The sequence below is a fragment of the Carassius gibelio genome, chromosome B22 (genome assembly GCF_023724105.1).
Source record: "Carassius gibelio isolate Cgi1373 ecotype wild population from Czech Republic chromosome B22, carGib1.2-hapl.c, whole genome shotgun sequence".
Lineage (NCBI taxonomy): Eukaryota > Metazoa > Chordata > Actinopteri > Cypriniformes > Cyprinidae > Carassius > Carassius gibelio.
The window spans coordinates 38,309,362-38,330,830 of record NC_068417.1 but is presented as its reverse complement, the minus strand read 5'-3'; the positions used below and the strand labels follow the sequence as shown (position 1 = coordinate 38,330,830).

At 39.2% G+C, this 21,469-nt stretch overlaps 1 protein-coding gene across 1 annotated transcript; it reads left to right on the top strand.

The window, feature by feature from the left end:
• The first annotated feature begins 5,340 nt into the window (after positions 1-5,340).
• Positions 5,341-12,208, top strand: LOC127987415 (vitellogenin-like). The gene is made up of 28 exons (XM_052589732.1): positions 5,341-5,474; positions 5,686-5,706; positions 5,819-5,970; positions 6,099-6,350; positions 6,439-6,600; positions 6,691-6,839; positions 6,930-7,080; positions 7,163-7,320; positions 7,395-7,560; positions 7,645-7,770; positions 7,859-8,077; positions 8,163-8,380; positions 8,451-8,548; positions 8,660-8,784; positions 8,852-8,953; positions 9,054-9,173; positions 9,284-9,470; positions 9,559-9,661; positions 9,742-9,927; positions 10,035-10,146; positions 10,253-10,442; positions 10,528-10,808; positions 10,880-10,924; positions 11,011-11,088; positions 11,179-11,385; positions 11,461-11,603; positions 11,699-11,837; positions 11,921-12,208. Exons 1-28 carry the CDS (start codon positions 5,435-5,437, stop codon positions 12,044-12,046), a joined length of 4,056 nt encoding a protein of 1,351 aa, XP_052445692.1. The 5' UTR covers positions 5,341-5,434; the 3' UTR covers positions 12,047-12,208.
• Positions 12,209-21,469: the final 9,261 nt, after the last annotated feature.

Below are 21,469 nucleotides of genomic sequence, written 5' to 3'. Positions count from 1 at the left end.
CAGAGATAGCATTCAATAAAACCTTGAAGCCTTGAAAACACATAGCTTACTGAAACAAGCTTACTGAACACATAGGGACTAGTTTACTGAAAAAAAGTTCTTCTTTCAGATGAAAATAATGACAACTTGATGTCTAGCATTCAATAAAAAAGGTCACCCAAAATACTTGTTTAGAGTAATTGAAAGAATACAGTAACCAATGTAAACTTGAGGGCTAATACAAAGAGTGCTTTTCCAAAAAAAAAAAAAATAATTAACAGTGGGAGCCAGCAGCCTGTCATGGAGAGAAAAAAATCTCAGAATGCTCCACGTGAAACGTTGGCGTTCCGCCCTTTTTCTATTGTGTTTAATGAATTTGGAGGGAGAGAGAGAGAGAAACAAGACAGCGCTCGTGTAGTTTGAAGACTGTGAGTGCGCGAGCGCGCGTGAAACTTTGGTGTTTCGCCCTTTTTCTATCGTGTTTAATGATTTTGATTAATATGCACAAGGGAGAGAGAGAGCAAGAAGCGCTCGTGTTGTTTGAAGACTGTCAGTGCGCGCACACAGCCTGGACTCTCTCTCGTATGTGCCCTGTCAGGAGCAAATAAGGCTTTGACATCCGGCAGAAAAAAAGATCAATGCAGAAAAACCCCTGGATTGGTTATATAACGTTGGACAGAATGTTGATCTGGCCATTGCGTATATTCAGCGCACATAAGGTAAACGTTTTGCAAAAGTTATAGAAATAAAAACAGGTCGATGAATCGATGCACATATTTTGCGTCGACGTCATCGATGACCTCGACGCGCTGTCCCAGCCCTAGTACCTGTTCGATTTTTTTTTTTATATAAATGACTAAATTCACACACTTTTACGATGTTTTTGGTACTCAAATTTTGAAAGTATTTTTTCTGAATTAGCGGTCCAACAGTTTAAGACTTTATAAAGCCGTGATAAGACTTTTTAATACTTTTTAATTAATACTTTTTAATTTTCCCAAAATTGATTTATCACCTTTGAATACTTTTCAAGACCCCGCGGATACCCTGTCCAGGTATACAGACGTGTCAAGGAATTCGGCTACAGTTTTTGTATACCTCTTGTCTTACCTGGGCTAATCAGACGAAGAACTGGACTGTTGTCCAGTGGTCCAAAGTCCTCTTTGCAGATGAGAGCAAGTTTTTTATTTCATTTGGAAACCAAGGTCCTACCATCTGGAGGAAGGGTGGAGAAGCTCATAGCCCAAGTTGTTTGAAGTCCAGAGTTAAGTTTCCTCAGTCTGAGAAGATTTGAGGCCATGTCCACACTAATATGTTTTAGTTTGAAAACGTTTATTTTTCTCTCCATTTTGGCTTTCCGTCCACACTGAGACGGCGTTTTAAGTCAATGAAATCGCCTTCGCATTGTAGTGTGGACTGTGAAAACGTAGGCTTTTGGATATGATGAGGCATGTTTAATCATGTGATGCAGTCCTATGACCAATTCAGCCAAGATGGTGAACGACATTGTACAGCAGTTATTTTGGATGCTCTAATTCTAAACCATTAGAATTTTGGTGATTTTCTATTGCGTTTTGACTGCCTTGTTCAAAATTAATGTACAGTTTGTACTTTATACTCCTGTGTTACTCACAGCAACATCTCCACCTCACTGTCGGTCCATTTAAAAAAACTCAGTGCCTTTCCTCGACATCGTTAAATCCCATCCTACTGTAGATAAACGGTAATATAATACATATATATAATCCCCTTATTAACAACCTAATCATGTGCCTAAAAGAAACACAAATAAAGATAGGTGCAAACAGAATACAGTGACGTCAACCTTGGTTTTGATAAGCAGTTATTTTATGACATAGAATGCGTTGGTGAAACTCATGCATCTGGCAAGAACTTAATACACAAAATAATCATATTGACTCAAGCATTTAACATTTATGAATTAATTAAATGTCAGTAATGAACAAGACTGCACAAATTATAGCGATCACGTGGAAGGTCCGTGTACAGTAAAGTGGATAGTGTACAACACCCCATAATTTATATTCAGCTCTACAGTGCCACCTGCTGACACAGTTTTGTAACTTCTTAGAGAAAATTAAGTAGTTAAAATGAGAAAAAAACTTTCGTTATGTCGAAATAACACAAAAATTAAGTGGTTATAATGAGAAAACGACTTTCATTATGTCGAAACTACAAGAAAATTAAGTCGTTAAAATGATAATAATCAGATAAGAAACTTCCATAATATTGTTTTACTTGAGCCAATGAAAAAATAAATAACTATTTGCTCAAGTTAAAAAATATAGTTGTGAGTTGAACTGAACATCCCTTCACTGTGTCTGCTTGTACAGGGAGTGGACAGGTACTGTACACTCATGCAGGAAAGGGGCTCTTACTTGTGCGCCAGTACACCAACGGCTGTCCGATTCCTGCTATCTGTGCCTCAGACATGTAGCTCTGCACTCCGAGTGCTGAACAGCTGTCCGTGTCCTGCACACAGCTTTCAAAATACTTCTAAATAAATGACATTATAACGAATGATTACAATGGAGTCTGTGTACGCGGACCATTGCCGATTGCGGCATCCCTAGCTAGAAGTAGGCTACTCAAGCCCCTTTTGTTTCTGAATGTTGAATCTTTGCCCCCATGTACCACAAGAGCTGAAGATAACACGGTTATTTTAACAACAGTAACAGAACACATTGAAGCTATAATAGTACAAATAACATTTTTCCAACTGTTTATTATCTGTTTATTTGTAATGAGACAATGCAAAACACTGTTTTCGACTTGCACATAAAAAAATCCCCTTTTTGGATGAAAGTTCTGTACAGTACTAAAATTGGTTTGTCCTTGCTGATCTGAGTTGATCACACTACATGACAAATTATATATATATATATATATATATATATATATATATATATATATATATATATATATATATATATATATATATATATATACTGTATATATATACACTCACCTAAAGGATTATTAGGAACACCTGTTCAATTTCTCATTAATGCAATCATCTAATCAACCAATCACATGGCAGTTGTTTCAATGCATTTAGGGGTGTGGTTCTAGTCAAGACAACCTCCTGAACTCCAAACTGAATGTCAGAATGGGAAAGAAAGGTGATTTAAGCAATTTTAAGTGTGGCATGGTTGTTGGTGCCAGACGGGCCAGTCTGAGTATTTCACAATCTGCTCAGTTACTGGGATTTTCACGCACAACCAGTTCTACGGTTTACAAAGAATGGTATGAAAAGGGAAAAACATCCAGTATGCGGCAGTCCTGTGGGCGAAAATGCCTTGTTGATGCTAGAGGTCAGAGGAGAATGGGCCGATTGATTCAAGCTGATAGAAGAGCAACTTTGACTGAAATAACCACTCGTTACAACCGAGGTATGCAGCAAAGCATTTGTGAAGCCACAACACGCACAACCTTGAGGCGGATGGGCTACAACAGCAGAAGACCCCACCGGGTACCACTCATCTCTACTATAAATAGGAAAAAGAGGCTACAATTTGCATGACCTCACCAAAATTGGACCGTTGAAGACTGGAAAAATGTTGCCTGGTCTGATGAGTCTCGATTTCTGTTGAGACATTCAGATGGTAGAGTCAGAATTTGGCATTAACAGAATGAGCTGCTGGTGGTGTAATGGTGTGGGGGATGTTTTCTTGGCCGCTTAAGGCCCCTTCGTGCCAATTGGGAATCATTTAAATGCCACGGCCTACTTAAGCATTGTTTCTGACTATGTCCATCCCTTTATGACCACCATGTACCCATCCTCTGATGGCTACTTCCAGCAGGATAATGCACCATGTCACGAAGCTCGAATAATTACAAATTGGTTTCTTGAACATGACAATGAGTTCACTGTACTAAAATGGCCCCCACAGTCACCAGATCTCAACCCAATAGAGCATCTTTGGGATGTGGTGGAAAGGGAGCTTTGTGCCCTGGATGTGCATCCCACAAATCTCCATCAACTGCAAGATTCTATCCTATCAATATGGGCCGACATTTCTAAAGAATGCTTTCAGCAACTTGTTGATTCAATGCCACATAGAATTAAGGCAGTTCTGAAGGTGAAAGGGGGTCAAAAACAGTATTAGTATGGTGTTCCTATTATTCCTTTAGGTGAGTGTACATGTATGTATGATATATATATATATATATATATATATATATATATATATATATATATATATATATATATATATATATATATACAGTACAGACCAAAAGTTTGGACACACCTTCTCATTCAAAGAGTTTTCTTTATTGTCATGACTATGAAAATTCTAGAGTCACACTGAAGGCATCAAGGGCTATTTGACCAAGAAGGAGAGTGATGGGGTGCTGCGCCAGATGACCTGGCCTCCACAGTCACCGGACCTGAACCCAATCAAGATGGTTTAGGGGGTGAGCTGGACCACAGACAGAAGGCAAAAGGGCCAACAAGTGCTAAGCATCTCTCGGGGAACTCCTTCAAGACTGTTGGAAGACCATTTCAGGTGACTACCTCTTGAAGCTCATCAAGAGAATGCCAAGAGTGTGCAAAGCAGTAATCAAAGCAAAAGGTGGCTACTCTGAAGAACCTAGAATATGACATATTTTCAGTTGTTTCACACTTTTATTGTTATGTATATAATTCCATATATAATGCCACATGTGTTAATTCATAGTTTTGATGCCTTCAGTGTGAATCTACAATTTTCATAGTCATGAATATAAAGAAAACTCTTTGAATGAGAAGGTGTGTCCAAAGTTATTATTTATGGTCTCTGAATATAGATTTCATCTTTAAATCAATGAAGTCTGCTGTTACTGAATATTCACAATAATACCCGTTCTTAATGCATTTAATAAAAATAACTTGATTTAACCATTATAAAACTATCCACAGATCATGCCACGTATAGTTACAAAGTTCATCCAATGTTTTTGCAGTCTTACATTAAAATAAATAAACTAATATGGACTTTAACAGTTTTTAAGATTAAGGGCCAGGGTAACCTAACCTGGAACTGATAGCTAACAAAAAAAGTAAAAAAAAATTTTTTAGTATAAGTATTATAGCTTACTCTATAGATATATGTATTTATAAAAACTTAAATTTGGTTGCTTAAGCATTGTTTAATGTGTATGATATAGCTGGAAATAGAATTGCCTATTTGAAGATAAAAGTCAAATGAACAGCATTTCACTGTGAATGTAGACATAAAGAATGTCAATTTGTCAGGCCAGGTTAACCTAACCTCTGACTGATATTTCTGTTAAAATAAGTTGACTTTTCTTGTTAAGTTTTCTCTTGTGTGTAATTTGATATGCACTTAAAGACATCGGTTAATAATTAATTTAAGTTTTAATAATTGGTCAGCAAGAAATCACTATAAAAGGTCTGTTTCTCTGAAGTGTTCTTTACAAACCATCAGCCATGAGAGCTCTTGTGCTTGCCCTGACTGTGGCCCTTGTGGGTAAGTCAAAATATATTTATATTTATATATATATATATATATATATATATATATATATATATATATATATATATATATATATATATATATATATATATATATATATACATTTTTATTTTATTTTCTCTCTTTATACTTATTTAAAAAAATAGAACCTCTTGAAAGTATTCTCTCTCTCTGTATATATATTCACATACATATTTTTTTTCAGCATGTCAACAGATCAACCTTGGTAAGTAATATGACTTGGAAAATGAGTTTGTAAGTGGTTACTTACACTGCATTACTGCTTCTTAAAATTAATGGTTATAACAACAGACTTAAAAATAGTCTACCCTTTTCAGTCCCAGAGTTTGCCCCTGATAAGACCTATGTGTACAAGTATGAGGCTCTACTCTTGGGCGGTCTTCCTCAAGAAGGTTTGGCCAGAGCAGGTATAAAGGTCAACAGCAAGGTTCACCTCAGTGCTGTGACAGAGAACACCTTTCTGATGAAGGTAATGATTTAGAACTGTAGAAATTGCTAGATTTTCACACTTAAAGAAAATTACAACAACAAAAATATGCCGTAACTGGATGTTAAAAACAACAATGCCCTAATTTAAATGGAAAATGTCCCTTACAGCTCATGGAACCTGTAATCTACGAGTACGCTGGTATTTGGCCAAAGGATCCATTTTTTCCTGCCACTAAGCTCACCTCAGCATTGGCTGCTCAGCTTCAGATTCCCATCAAGTTTGAGTATGCTAATGGTGTGGTTGGAAAGGTATTTGCCCCTGCAGGAGTCTCCCCTACTGTATTGAACTTACACAGAGGTATACTCAACATCCTTCAGCTCAACCTCAAGAAGACCCAGAACATCTATGAGCTGCAAGAGGTGAGAAATTAATCCTAAGAACATTTATAAAGGCATTAAGAAAGCCTTTTTGAGTTCTGCAGTCTTATTTTTTGACTCGTCCTTCCAGGCTGGAGCTCAGGGAGTGTGCAGGACCCACTATGTCATCAGTGAGGATCCAAAAGCCAACCACATTACCGTAACCAAGTCTAAGGATCTGAGCCACTGCCAGGAGAGAATCATGAAGGATGTTGGTTTGGCATACACTGAGAGGTGTCATGAATGCACAGAGGTAATGAACAAGACTGGAATGACTTGAAATATTCCCTCAACAATATAATTTTTTAAATGTTAAATTCATCACATACCTTTCTCTCAACAGAGAATCAAGAGTCTGATAGAAACTGCAACTTACAATTACATCATGAAACCGGCGTCCGCTGGTGTACTAATCGCTGAAGCAACAGTTGAGGAAGTGCATCAGTTTTCACCTTTCAATGAGATTCATGGTGCTGCTCAGATGGAAGCAAAGTATGACTGATCCTCTGTGAGAAATATGAACTAACAATATGCCCAACACATTTCATTATGTTGACTTTCAAAAATAATTATTTGTTTCAGACAAACCTTGGCTTTTGTTGAGATTGAGAAGACCCCTGTTGCTCCAATCAAAGCTGATTACTTGGCTCGTGGATCCCTGCAATATGAGTTTGCAACTGAGATTCTTCAGACCCCCATTCATCTAATGAAGATCAGTGATGCTCCAGCCCAGGTAATACTTTAACTATCTCAGAGTCAAACCCTTTGAACCACACTGAACATATCAACTGAAACTAGCTCTTACTCTCTTCTAGATCATCGAGATCCTAAAGCACCTTGTTGCAAACAATGTGGACATGGTCCATGAAGACGCTCCACTCAAGTTTGTTCAGCTCATCCAGCTCCTGCGTGTTTCCACCCTGGAGAACATTGAGGCTATCTGGGCTCAGTTCAAGGACAAACCAGCTTACAGGTACAATTTGTCAGCAATACATTAATGGGATTTTTTTAATTTTTTATTTACATTTTAAACAATGACTCTGTTAGGCGCTGGCTCCTGGATGCTCTTCCTTCGGTTGGCACACCAGTCATTGTAAAATTCATCAAGGAGAAGTTCCTGGCTGGTGAACTTACCCTTCCAGAGTTCATTCAGGCTCTTGTGGTTGCTTTGCACATGGTCACTGCTGATCTGGAAACAATGCAATTGACAGCTGTGAGTAAATCTAACTATACTCAAAATGCTGTTCTTCAAATCTTACCCAATTCAAATTAATAATTTTTTTATTTTGCTGAACAGAGTTTGGTTACACACGAGAAAATTGCCAAAGTCCCAGCTCTCCGTGAAGTTGTAATGCTTGGATATGGTTCCATGATTGCCAGGCACTGTGTTGCAGTTCCCACTTGTTCTTCTGAGCTCCTCAGGGTAAACAATTCAAGTCTTACATTTTACCTTTTCAGATTTTCATTTACCTTTTCAGATTTTCTAATTGTATGTGCCTCAATCTCCTCAGCCCATTCATGATATTGCTGCAGAGGCAACTTCTAAAAATGACATTCCTGAAATCACATTGGCTCTTAAAGTTCTGGGCAATGCTGGTCACCCTGCTAGTCTTAAACCCATCATGAAGCTCCTGCCAGGACTGAGAACTGCAGCTACATCTCTGCCCCTTAGAGTCCAGGTTGATGCTATCTTGGCCCTGAGGAACATTGCCAAGAAGGAACCAAAACTGGCAAGTGTCAGTCATTGTAGGAATGAATTATTGTAAAATGGCCCATTTTTTTCCAACAATAAACTGACCTTGTTTCTTGCCACAGGTTCAGCCAGTGGCTCTGCAGCTTGTGTTGGATAGAGCTCTCCACCCAGAAGTGCGCATGGTTGCTTGTATTGTATTGTTTGAGGCCAAGCCATCAGTGGCTCTTGTCTCCAGTCTTGCTGGTGCTCTGAAGACTGAAACCAACATGCATGTTGTGAGCTTTGCTTATTCCCACATCAAGTCCTTGACCAGAATCACTGCTCCTGATATGGCAGCTGTGTAAGAAGTTTTATCATACATTTTATTTATCATGCCAAATGAGCATTTTAATAATAGTTGTCTATTTCAGTGCTGGTGCAGCTAATGTTGCCATCAAGCTCATGAGCCGCAAGCTAGACAGACTTAGCTACCGTTTCAGCAGAGCCCTTCAGCTGGACTTCTATCATAGTAAGTTTTGCAAAATTCTCAAGAAAGCTTACAAATGATGTGTTGGGTGTTTTATTAAAATGTATACTGTAAAAGACTGCATCAATGATATTCTTTCCTATGTCTGTGCAGCTTCACTCATGGTTGGAGCTGCTGGCAGTGCCTACATGATCAATGATGCTGCAACCATCCTGCCCAGAGCTGTTGTAGCTAAAGCACGTGCTTATCTGGCTGGAGCTGCTGCTGATGTTCTTGAGGTGGGTAGAAAATCTGATTCATGCTTAAAAATGTTTCAGCCTTCACTCAATCCATGCTCGCAAACAGATTGGTGTAAGAACTGAAGGAATCCAGGAGGCTCTTCTGAAATCTCCTGCTGCAGATGAAGGTGTTGACCAAATCACAAAGATTAAGCGCACCCTGAGAGCAGTACGTTTTCATATCCAATGCACTGTTTAATTTTATACTTGTAAGCAATATTACAAACATGACAGGGAAAATGTGTATGACTTATGTTTTACCCCTCAAGCTCACAAACTGGAAGGACTTACCAAACAATCAGCCATTGGCTTCAGCCTACATTAAATTACTTGGACAAGAAGTGGCTTTTGTCAAGATTGACAAGACCATCATTGAAGAAGCTATACCGGTATTGTGTTGTAGTTTATCTCTTCTCTTTCATTACTATTTCTTTTTTAGATTTTTCTCACAAATTATTGTCATAATTAGAAATAAGATTCTCATTAACACTATCCCCAGATTGTGAGTGGAACCAAATCACGTGAAATGTTGAAGGCGGCTCTTAAAGCTTTGCAGGAAGGAATTGCCTGGCAGTATGCCAAACCTCTGCTTGCAGCTGAAGTGCGTCGTATCTTGCCAACAGCAGTTGGTTTGCCCATGGAGTTTAGTTTGTACACTGCTGCCGTTGCTGCTGCAAGTGTCAATGGTATGTTTTTTCTTAGAATCTTAAATCCTTTTCTTCTTATATGTTGGGGTCGCCACTTATGTTGATGTGGCTCCTTTCTGCCTTTTAGTTAAGGCCACCATTACACCTCCTCTCCCTGAGGAGATTGAGACCATGACTCTTGAGCAGCTGAAGAAGACTGATATTCAACTCCAGGCTGAAGCTAGACCAAGGTACACTTTTACAGCTACATTCATAGAGATGAGATATAATGCACACAACAAGCTCTTTACAATCTCCTTTATTTTCTCAGTATTGCTCTCCAGACCTTTGCTGTGATGGGAGTGAACACTGCCTTGATCCAAGCTGCTGTTATGGCGAGAGGAAAAATCCGTACAATTGCTCCTGGAAAAGTAGCTGCAAGAGCAGACATTCTCAAGGGCTACTACAAGGTGGAGGCTCTGCCTGTTGAGGTTCCTGAACATATTGCTGCTCTGAGGTAATGAAATCTTAGTGATGCCAGTGAAGAAAAAGTTTTGAACCAATTATTAATTCATATTGTTTCTAAAAAGTCAAATGCAAGTCATCTTCTTCTTGTTCTGACAGCTTTGAGACTCTTGCTGTGGTCAGAAACATTGAAGAGCCTTCTGCTGAGAGGACTGTTCCTTTAGTATCTGAGTTGGCTGTGCAGAAATCCCAGACATCTGCTGAATATATGGTAAACTTTGATCACTCACACAACTTACTGTGTATGGTCTAGTATGCTGAGCATTCATTTGCTTCACATTGTTAGACTCATTATAATACTTGATTTTTCTTTCCAGTCATCTGAGAATTCAGATGAGGTTCCTATGAGAGCTCCTGCTCCATTTGACAAGACTCTCTGTCTTGCTGTCCCATACATTGAAATCAAGGGATGCGTTGAGGTGCACTCTCACAATACTGCTTTTATCAGAAATACTCCTCTGTTCTACATTATTGGACACCACACAGCCCGTGTTACAGTGGCAAGAGGTATACTTACAGAATTTATTACATTCATGAAACTCAATAATTTTCAAATAAAATGATAATTAAGGGTCTGTTGTTTTGGCTTTAGCGGAAGGTCCTGCAGTTGAAAGACTGGAGCTTGAAGTCCAAGTTGGTCCTAGAGCTGCCGAGAGGCTCCTTAAGCAAATCAGTCTCATTGATGAGGAGACTGCAGAAGGAAAGGCTTTCCTGTTGAAACTGAAGGGCATCCTGGAGACTGAAGATAAAAACAGGAACTTTTCTGAAAGCAGCAGCAGCAGCCGCAGCAGCAGTAGTAGGAGTAGCAGCAGCAGCAGCAGCAGAAGCAGCAGCAGTTCAAGCTCCTCAGGGTCCAGGTCTCGTGTGACCAAGGTGAGGATGAGGAATGTCATGTGTGATAAATCTGTATATTAATTTGTACTGAATACTTTATTTATTTTTAGACTGCCACCATCATGGAGGCTTTCGGGAAATTCCACAAGGATCGGGTAATTACTAAAAATATTTTAGTCAACAACATAGTTTCTTTAGATCAAACACTTATCAGACACTTATAAAACCTTATTTCTTGCAGTATTTGGCACCCCATGGTGACTCAAAGAAAGTTAGCAGTGGAAGTTCCGGATCTAGCTTTGAGCGTATCCAGAAACAGGTGAATCAATTAATGTCATTTGTTTTGTCATAATAACAGAAAACTCTAACTAAAATAAGATATTTATCTTTGTATGGTGTATGCTTTCAGGCTAAGTTTCTCGGAAATTCAGGTTCACCTGTTTTTGCTGTCATTGCCCGTGCTGTGAGAGCTGACCACAAACTGCTGGGCTACCAACTTGCTGCTTACTTTGACAAACCAACTGCAAGAGTGCAAATTGTTGTTTCTTCCATCGCTGAAAATGACAACCTGAAGATCTGTGTTGATGGGGCTGTGCTGAGCAAGCACAAAATGACTGTAAGTGTTGAAGTGTGATTAAAAAATTGTAGGGAATAATTTCTTCTCAGGTTTAACTACAACTCTGTTTTTCAGGCCAAGCTTGCTTGGGGTCCAGAGTGCCAGCAGTATGCAGTCACTGCTAAAGCGGAGGCTGGTGTACTGGGTGAATTCCCTGCTGCGCGTTTAGAGCTGGAATGGGAGAGGCTGCCGATTACTGTCACCAGCTATGCTAAAAAGTAAGGTTCATCAGCACAGAACAACAAATGTATGAAGTGATGTAGAAAATGACACTGACTTAATAATTATTATCGGTGTATCCTACCCCAATTAGAATGTCCAAACACATCCCTATGGCGGCTTTCCAGACAGGATTCAGACTTGAAAGAGTAACGAACAGTGAGAAAGAGATTGAACTTACTGCAGCCTTGCCAACCCAGAGGTCCTTGAATGTCATTGCCAGGATTCCAGAGGTGAAATAGTTTCCCTTTAAATTATTATATCTCATGAAGATATAAACAGAAAATACAATTCATTTTTCTCTCCGCTGTTCTAGATGACACTGTCAAGAATGGGTATTCCTCTCCCCTTCACTGTTCCCATCAATCCAGATGGATCTCTTTCCATTCATATTGATGAGGACATTCTCTCCTGGATCCAGAAACATATCAAGGAAGAATAAGAGATAAAAATAATATTTGACATTTTTCTGAAGAAAATGTTGAGCTCTGTTAATGTATATTTAAGTATTCGACAGTTTTATTGAAAGCATTACCGCTGTTGTCATGCACAGTATGTAATGTAATGCAGTTTAATGCTAATAAATACCTTGCAAGTGAAACAATCTCTTTTCAATTTTAATTTTCATTCTCTTCATTTTTTCTAAAGTAACAAGTAAAGTTGCACATTACTATATAAATTTACACAATATTTGATTAACTTTTTTTCAGATGTAATGCAAGTTACTTTTCAGTTTAAATAAGTAAAGTTGCACATTACTATATAAATTTACACATTAATATTTGATTAACTTTTTTTCAGAAGTAATGCAAGTTACTTTTCAGTTTAAATAATTTGCATTAAAACATTTTAAAGTACTGAATAAAATCAAACTTAGTCTTGCAAAATCCCACACTCGTGTGTGCATGGGACAGACACCGGTAAGAAATGAGAAGGCAGGCCAGAGCTTTACTTTAATTTTATGGAAGTATTCTCATCATTTTTATTTTCTGAGAAAAGGAGAAAGGAATAGTTAATTATAGATTATGTGTAGATAAAAAATGTCAACTGCAAAAAACTAAAAACAAAATATCCACATTAATAAAATAACAGCACAAAGGCAGAACAACAGAGGTTCAATCAAAACATGTTATACTACTTAAACAGTAGAAAAACAATTTTAAAGAATGCAACCATCTTGGGTTTCTATCTATTATTTTTATCAAACATAAAAATTCCAGTACGAAACTGTGATACTGATCTAATTAGAAAAAGAAGAGAGGCATTTTTTTTAAGAAAGTGAAAAATAAATATAAAATAATAATAAAAATAATAAAATAACAATTAATTAACTGTAACATGTGGTCTTACAAGAAATCAAGAACCACATAGTACAGACAAAAGTTGAGGTGCACTTTGGATGTTTAGCCATTTGTGTTCGCAGTATATAACAATCCCATTTCCTCCAATAATTTTCATCTTTATTCTTCTGTAACCATAGGGGGAACATTGTTTGTTCAATAGAACATATTTGGCTGACAATATTTAGGAGAATTATCTTAATTTTATTTTAATCTTAATCTTAATCTTAAAACAACATTTAGTAACTGCTTTCTTGCATGCAACTAAAAACATCAAGAAATAGCTATCACTTTTATTCAAAACCTGTGGCGTGACCCCTAGAAACATAGTGGGAAATGACACATCTATGTTAAAGGCTTAAAGCCTATTACCCTTGATTTTAATTGCCCTGCCCTTCCCTTCCCCTAAAACTGCATATGTGGAAATAACCAAAAAATGTGACCAGAGTCTGCTTGTACAGAACCACACTCTCTCCAGCAAGGGTGCTGTTTCCAAGAGAACTTAAATTTCTCTGCATTTCTTAACATTTCAACCCAAAATTAACGAATTCCTCTCCAGATTAATGTATCATAAAATACTTAGTTTTCCATGCAAGAAGCCATTAATCTTCTGATATTTGCTCCCTCATGTCTTTCTCCTATCGCTGCCTGATGTATTCCGCTGAATTTTATTAATTGCAAGGATAGCACTATACAGTTTGCCTATGACCCCTTTGATATTTTCAGCCTCACATGGAACTGTAAAAGTTTGAATAGATTTAGAAAAAAATATCCTCATTGGGGCTTCTGATCTCTTACCTCTATTAATTTTACCTTTATTTGAAACTTAAAATGTTTAACCACCTCCATCCACTGCTTGACAGAGTGGCCCACACATTGATTCTGTATTAGATGTATATCATTTACTTGCTCTATGCATCTTATAACCGATTGTATAGGAGTGTCCATCAAAGACAATTCTATATACTTCCACTTAGCTGCATAATTAGGACAACACAACAATCCTAGTGGATTTAATCTGTTCTGTAAAGAGAATAATTGTTTAAGGTCTGGGATTACCTGGACACATATGTACGGTGAACAAAGAGGAAATAAAGTTTGCTATGATATGTTATGTCTGGGTCCTGTCTCGTGCTTCCAGTTAACATAACATGGTGTCTGAAGTTTAACCTGTTAGCCAGCACCCCCCCATTATGGGACTCACAACTGAAAGTGCTCTACCTAAATTAAAATTGTAACAGTTCCTTACTTCAGTTTGTTACACACATAATTTTGGTGTCTTTGGAAAGAAGACCCTTTGGGCTGTACTTTTTGTCAACCATAGTTGATAATGCTCCAAAATATTAAAAGTTATAGACACTGAAGTGGTTGAATTTTTTTTTACCACGCTGAATCATGGAACAATCTAGAAAAGTAATGTTTGAAAGTCAAATGTCTCATGAGTTTCTATTTCAAATCTGAAGGAGATACCATGAAAAATTAAGATTCCGGCAAATATTTTTCTGAGACTATGTCTAGTCCCCCCGCCCCACCCCCACAAATATAAAAAATACTGTATTGAAGGGTTCTACAAACTATTATATTCATTAAACATACCACTGCATTTTTTTTCAATTATAAAACACTAGAGAAAAACACTTACAGTGATGTATTTCAGCACTAGGAAAATACAATAAGAATCATTTGAGTAAGTAATTTGAGTTAGTAAAATGTAACTTTGTATGCCAATGACAGAACATCATGAGATTGATAGAAATGCAGCATTTACAATGATTTATAATGAAAACAGGTGCTGATGTACTGATGGCCAGTTATAGAGATGGTAATCATTTCACGAGTTCACCCTTACATCTAATCTGAAGGCGAATAGTAGGCATATTTTGGCGTGCTGTCCTGGGGGAGGGGTCCGGGCCCGGAGCATAGCCCAAACCCAAATAACTCCCCCTATCCCTAATTTGAGATAAATAGATTTGAAGTGAGGCTCGGTGTTCATCTTCAGTTCTCTCTTCACAGCAATTCAGTCTGTGTACTGTTTGAGTAAAGGAATTACACAGGGATATTGGTTTGTTTGAACTCAGAGGGAGTGTCAGCCACATTAAAAAAGTTAACAGATTAAGTAATTTGTGGATTAATGAGTATTAGAGATGTGAACCGTTTAAAACGATTCAGTTCGATTTGGTGAACTGAATGATTCGTTCGCGAACCGGATATCCAGACTGCTTTGATTTGAACTCTCTCTCACAACAGACAGGGAAGAGAAGACAATGCTGAATAAAGTCGAAATTTTTGCTATTTTTGGACCAAAATGTATTTCCAATGCTTCAAAAAATTCTAACTGACCCTCTGATGTCACAGGGACTACTTTGATGATGTTTTTCTTACCTTTCTGGACATGGACAGTATACCGTACACACAGCTTCAATGGAGGGACTGAGAGGTCTCGGACTAAATCTAAAATATCTTAAACTGTGTTCCAAAGATAAACAGAGGTTTTACGGGTTTGAAACAACATGAGGGTATGTTAGTAATTACATAAATTTTCTATCTAGGTGAACTAACCCTTTAAACTTTTTAGTGTGTGTATGTCTTTAAGAACTGTATGGTTGGCCTGTTAGGTGATTAGTCAGGTGAAGCAGGTGCATTATAAAAAAGAGCAGCATGGCAATCAGTGAGTCCATTTACAGCTTCCAATCACACCTGGACTGTGGAGTTTCGTTTTTTTTTTCGAACTTACCTTTCTAGATCACTTACAGCAACTTGGATTGTATATAAACAGGGGTACATTCACATTGGGACTATATCACGATACAGGACTGCACTGAATTTCACCTCAACAGAATTGAGGAAAACAGCTGTTTATTAAACACTACTTACTAAAGTGCCATTTCTAACTATTGGCAGAGAAGGCAGTTGACCTTTGCATTATGAAGGGCCTCTATAACTGTACATCAGTACAATATAGGTAATGGCATGTTTCACTTTTACATTTCCCACCAGGCACAATATTCTGATTGTTGCATCTAGCTTTTAAGCCCATAAATGTACTCATTCTAATAAATGTATATTGTAATGTACTCATTTTAATATATATATATATATATATATATATATATATATATATATATATATATATATATATATATATATATATTTCACTAGCTAGGACCACGCCACAAACCAGCTATGCAACTGGGGAAGAGTAGAAAGAGGATGAAGGGGTCGAGGGAATGGGATGATGGTCAGGTTGATCAGGGAATCTTGAATTGATGGCTCAGAGAGACTCAGGGTGGGGGTACCGTCTCTAGCGTATATTTAGGCCAGACAATGAGGACCCCCTTATACAACCTGATAGAAATATAATATGGTATAAGGTTGGTTGAATGGATGAGAAAGGGAGGGAAGGGTGGGTTCTCGAGAGCGAGACTAGCAGAGTGGTGTGAGGTGGCCCGGTATATATGGAGGTTTGGAATTCAGGCGATTGTTTGAGGTGTGGCCCTGCTCCCGAACTTTAGTTAACCTCACTTAACCCCATTTCACTGGCTAGGACCACGCCACAAACAAGATATGCAACTGGGGAAGAGTAGAAAGAGGATGAAGGGGTCAAGGGAATGGGATGATGGTCAGGTTGATAAGGGAATCTTGAATTGATGGCTCAGGGAGACTCAGGGTGGGGGTACCGTCTCTAGCGTATATTTAGGCCAGACAATGAGGACCCCCAAAGTTGGGAAGAGTTGAGATATGTGAGCTCAGTAAGCCTGTTCATACGGAGAGGATGCAGAGGCTGATTAGTTCAGGCGTTAGATGGTTAACGTGGGTTTCTGTTTTTCCAAAGCCTTTAAATATGAATGTGTTGGAAAGAGAGAAGCTGGGCAATCGCAGCCATTGGTTATTCGATGGAATAGTTGATCCCTCAAGTAGGTTTAAATGCATGTGCGGATCTGAGGAAGGAATGAGAGTGAGATGTTAAGTTGAAGATATACAGTGGGTCAGTTGATGGGAAGGAAGCTTTGAGACAGTTCCGGCCGGAGAGGTATCATGAAGATCATGCTTGGAGCAAGGCGATTAAGAATGGCTTCTTGGGAAGCCTATTTGGTGTTTGGTCAGTGGTATGACCGGCGAGAGATGCATGTTTATTCCAGAGCCAAGTCTAACTTCTGGAATGGGAAATGAGACGAGAGTCGGTTTACGAGATTAAGGAGTCGTGGTATAGGAGTTGCTCGGAGGAGGAGTTGTTGTTGAGTAGATTAAGTTGGCCTATGCATGAATTGCATAACTGGAAAAAAAATCGTCCCTTGTTTATGTTTCCAATTTCTACTGCATCGTCTGAGCAGATGAGTAGAATCGGACTATTCAAACCCCCAAGGATGTGATATTATGACTATGGGACACATTTCATAATGCTGTGGAGACTGCTCTTGACTGTGAATTGTAGGAACTGAATTCTGGAGGCTGTTCAGAATCAACCAGGCAACCACCATATTAACTGCTGAAGTCTACTTAGGGTATTGCATCCGTATACAGCTTCTAGCTAGTGGCCTGTCGACTATGTCAGGTTCTTGATAGGAGTGTGGAGGTGCTTTCTGAGAGGGGTGCAGTCTGCTGGTATCGTAGGGTTATGAGAGCAGGAGTTTCTCACGTGGCTCCATCACGGAATGCACAGGTGTGGAGGCGCCTGTAGAAGAGAGGCGGCCCCTGAAGGTGGCTGAAGAAAGGATGATGGGATGGGATGAAAGGATGTCTTGAGTGGGGGAGGGGTTGAGGATGAGAGGGTATGGGAGGGGGAGGGGGTAGGGAAGGTAGGGAAAGAGGAAGGGGGGAAGAAGGGATGTTGGGATGAGAGGATAGGAGGGGGAGGAGGTAGGGAAGGTAGGGAGATAGGAAGGGTGGAAGAAGGGATGTTGGGATGAGAGGATAGGAGGGGGAGGAGGTAGGGAAGGTAGGGAGAGAGGAAGGGTGGAAGAAGGGATGTTGGGATGAAAGGATATTTGTGAGTGGGGTGTGTTGCAAGATGCAGGGAGGGGTTGAAATGGAAAGAGGTTTGGAAATAGAATTGGAGGTTGAAGGAGACTGGCTGGTCTGTGTGAGTGCTGATGGCGGTGCTGATGTAGCTGTATGATCATTTCACCTGAGGTGCTGCTGGTGGTGTTGTTGTAGCTGTATGATCATTTCACCTGAGGCGCTGATGGCGGTGCTGTTGTAGCTAAATGATCACTTCACCTGAGGCACTTCTGGTGGTGCTGTAGTTAACTGCAGGCTCGACCGCTGGGCACTGTAGAGGTGGTGCTGTTGTTAGTTGTGAGGTCATCCACCTGAGGTACCGCTGTGGTGGTGGTGGTGGTGGTGATAGCCGCAGATTTAACAATGGTCTTGCCTGCCGCTAGGGGGTGCTGTGGTTTGATGCTATGGAGGAGAATTCAAGTGACGTCACGTGTGACGGAGAATAGAGTTGCCGGAAGTGCTGGGGGGCTCAAAGTTTGTTATGACAGAAGTTTAATTTAACTGAATATAGTTGAAATAACTGTTTTTTTTCTGCACGATTGAATTGGATACCTTGGATTTAAGAGCGTGTTGAAGGCGACACGTGGTTCAGTTGTCCTCGGCTCTGGATTCTAGAAGACATGCAATGAGAGCACTGAGGAAGCGTGAGCAAGCGGCCGCGATGGGAGCGGGAATTCAGTTTCGGCGTTCACCACGCTAAGGAAGATGGCGAATTAGGCCCGCGGATCTCACTGACAGAGAGCAAGGAGGTTGGGCTCAGGATCCGCCTGAGATGAGTGTGTGAGTGTAAGTGGGCACCCAGAATGTGGATGATCGAACACGAACGCTCTGAAAGAGACTGTGATCAGAATGATGAGAGGTGATCGTCGAGTGTCGTCAGTGACGATGAATCAAACAGCGCGCCATTCAGAACAGGCAAGTACACCTGTCCTTCGAGAGAACGAGACTAGCAGAGTGGTGTGAGGTGGCCCGGTATATATGGAGGTTTGGAAGTCAGGTGATTGTTTGAGGCGTGGCCCTGCTCCCGAACTTTAGTTAACCTCACTTAACCCCATATAAAGAAATTACATTGCTGGTAGGTTATCACTGCACAAATGAACACACTCTCTATGATTACAATAAATAGAAGAGTTCACTTTATCTAATGCACTCACTCATGGCTGATTTAAAGGGGTCATATGATGCGATTGAAATTGTTCCTACTCTTTGGAGTGTTGCAATCTCTTGGTGCATGAAGAAGATCTGTAAAGTTGCAAAGACTAAAGTCTCAAAACCATGGGATAATCTTTATAAAAGTTCAGAGATAACCACACCTACCTAAAATGGCCCATTCTAACACACCCCCACATTTCATGAGTTCACGCTTACATATAATTAGCTGAGGTATGGTATGCATATTTGGCGTGCTGTCCGGGGAAGGGGCTCCGAGCTCAGGAATGGCCCGAACCTAGAGTACCCCCTCTTCCTCGTCTATTATAAAGTGAACTCAAAGTGAGGAGATGGGGTTGAGGAGGGATGCTGATAAACCGTCAATGTGAGGAGGTAAGTCAGCGATATTTATATTGTGGTATTGATTACTAGATTGTGGTCCACCTGTGTTGATTAGGCTAAGTATCTGACACGCTCCTCCAGAATCTTTTTATGAGAACACCATGTCTATGTCACGATGTGGGTAGCAAAATGTTCACTCAAAAACAGAAGGCATAACTTTTATCATAACCTTTATTATTTTAACTTTTTAGTCCAGCCCGGGGTTGTCACATGTGGTTGCCGCTCTCTAGCTAGCCACCACTCACTCTAGTTGGTCATGTGTGGCAAAGTGATTCATTGTGAAAATTAAAACACTTTGTTTGGCTTTCCAAAAGAGGACACGACTAGAAAGTGGTTAAGTTGTATTTACAACACTGTTCCAGAACAGTTCAACCCAAATATTCAGAAGAGTGCAATGCATTTTATCAAGGAGAGAGTAGACTACAATATATGTTTTTTATATTTAAATAATTTGCCACTGATGAATGGAAGTTTGGAGCAATGTAGAGTTGCTCTTGTTGTTTTCATTTCTACAATCACAAAGGCAGACATGGTTTTATGTTTATGTGGCGCGATGCAATGCAATGCGTAAAAAGACCGTATTTGTCATGATAATCAGTAATTATGTCCCTACTGGATGCAACAAATGCCTTATTTATAATGGGTTTTAATGTTTTTGTCTCGTCGCACAGGCTGGTGTTCTGATGGTGAGGGGCATAACATTTCCATCACACGCTTGAGGTATTCAGCCAATCACAACGCACTGTATAGCTGGCCTATCACAGCAAAGCTCACTTTTCAGACAGATGAGCTCTGTAAAAATCTAAGCGTTTCAGAAAGGTAGGGCATAAGCGGCCGCAGACAGACATTCAGGAACAAACTTTTTAGTGCAGCCCCACAGTTTTATAAACTAAATAGCAGTGGTGGGCAGTATGACCAAAATTTAATATCGCTGTATTTTTCAAAATTATACCAGTTTCACTGTAAATGTTTTTTTTTTTTTTTTGGCTACTGCAGTAGATTGTCTTAGAATGGCCTATTTTACTGTCATTATGAGTGAATATTGTAGAAAATTTCCACTCTAAATAGTGACGAAACATGACCCATTAATACATGTTAACCAGGATTCTCTCATTAATAATCGTGACATCATCTGATAAAATTAACATGCATGTACAGTTGATGCATGTTGAGCGGGCTATGCAGTGGTTTTGGCTAAATTACTTTTTTTGTCTCATGGAGCGTACTGTCTGTCTCTGAGTAACAAACAATCAAACAAAAGAACAACAAACAAAAATTAAACAAAGTGTTAAACAAAATTTAGCTAGCTACTGTAATGTTAATCCAAGAAAATGAAAGAAAGAAAATCGCACACTGTTCTTGACTGAATTACTTTGTAGTTTAACAAGAATTAATGCACAGTCAAACCAACAATTATTCAGACACCAGATATAATATTTTAATAATATTTTTTTTTTTTTTTTTTTTACTAGTGCGTGCAGGACACTATAATTAAAGGTCCGTTTTTCGTGCTTTTTTGAAGCTTTGATTCTGTTTACAGTGTGCAGTATAACGTGTTTATGTTTCACGTGTAAAAAAACACAGTATTTTTCAAACAATTTACCTATCTGTATACCGCTGTTTTCACTGTCATAAAAACGGGCTGGTGACTTCCTTGTTCTATAAAGTCCCTCCTTCAGTAATATGTAACGACTTCTGATTGTGCCAGTGGTTCCTGTGTTGTGATTCGACACCAGCTTAGCGCACGCTGCCCTCCTGGAAACGCGATTGGGATGGTTTTGAGAAGCAAGTGGGCAGGAGCGTGTGCTGGAGATGTACTTATAATGCGCATGAAAATCGCATTAAATTTATTTGCAAAGCCCTAACATCTAGTTAACAAAGCTAAATAGTGTTGCCCTTTGTGTAATAAGTTACAGAAACTGTTAAACGCACCAACTTAAATAATAAAATACACTTACCATTTGTGGTCCATAAAC

Bases quoted from the DNA above. Each gene is read 5' to 3' on its own strand.
- LOC127987415 (XM_052589732.1), top strand. From the start codon at position 5,435: ATGAGAGCTCTTGTGCTTGCCCTGACTGTGGCCCTTGTGG. The intron at 9,471-9,558 runs GTATGTTTTTTC...TCTGCCTTTTAG, and splicing joins TGCTGCTGCAAGTGTCAATG to TTAAGGCCACCATTACACCT. The intron at 10,147-10,252 runs GTAAACTTTGAT...TTTTCTTTCCAG, and splicing joins AGACATCTGCTGAATATATG to TCATCTGAGAATTCAGATGA.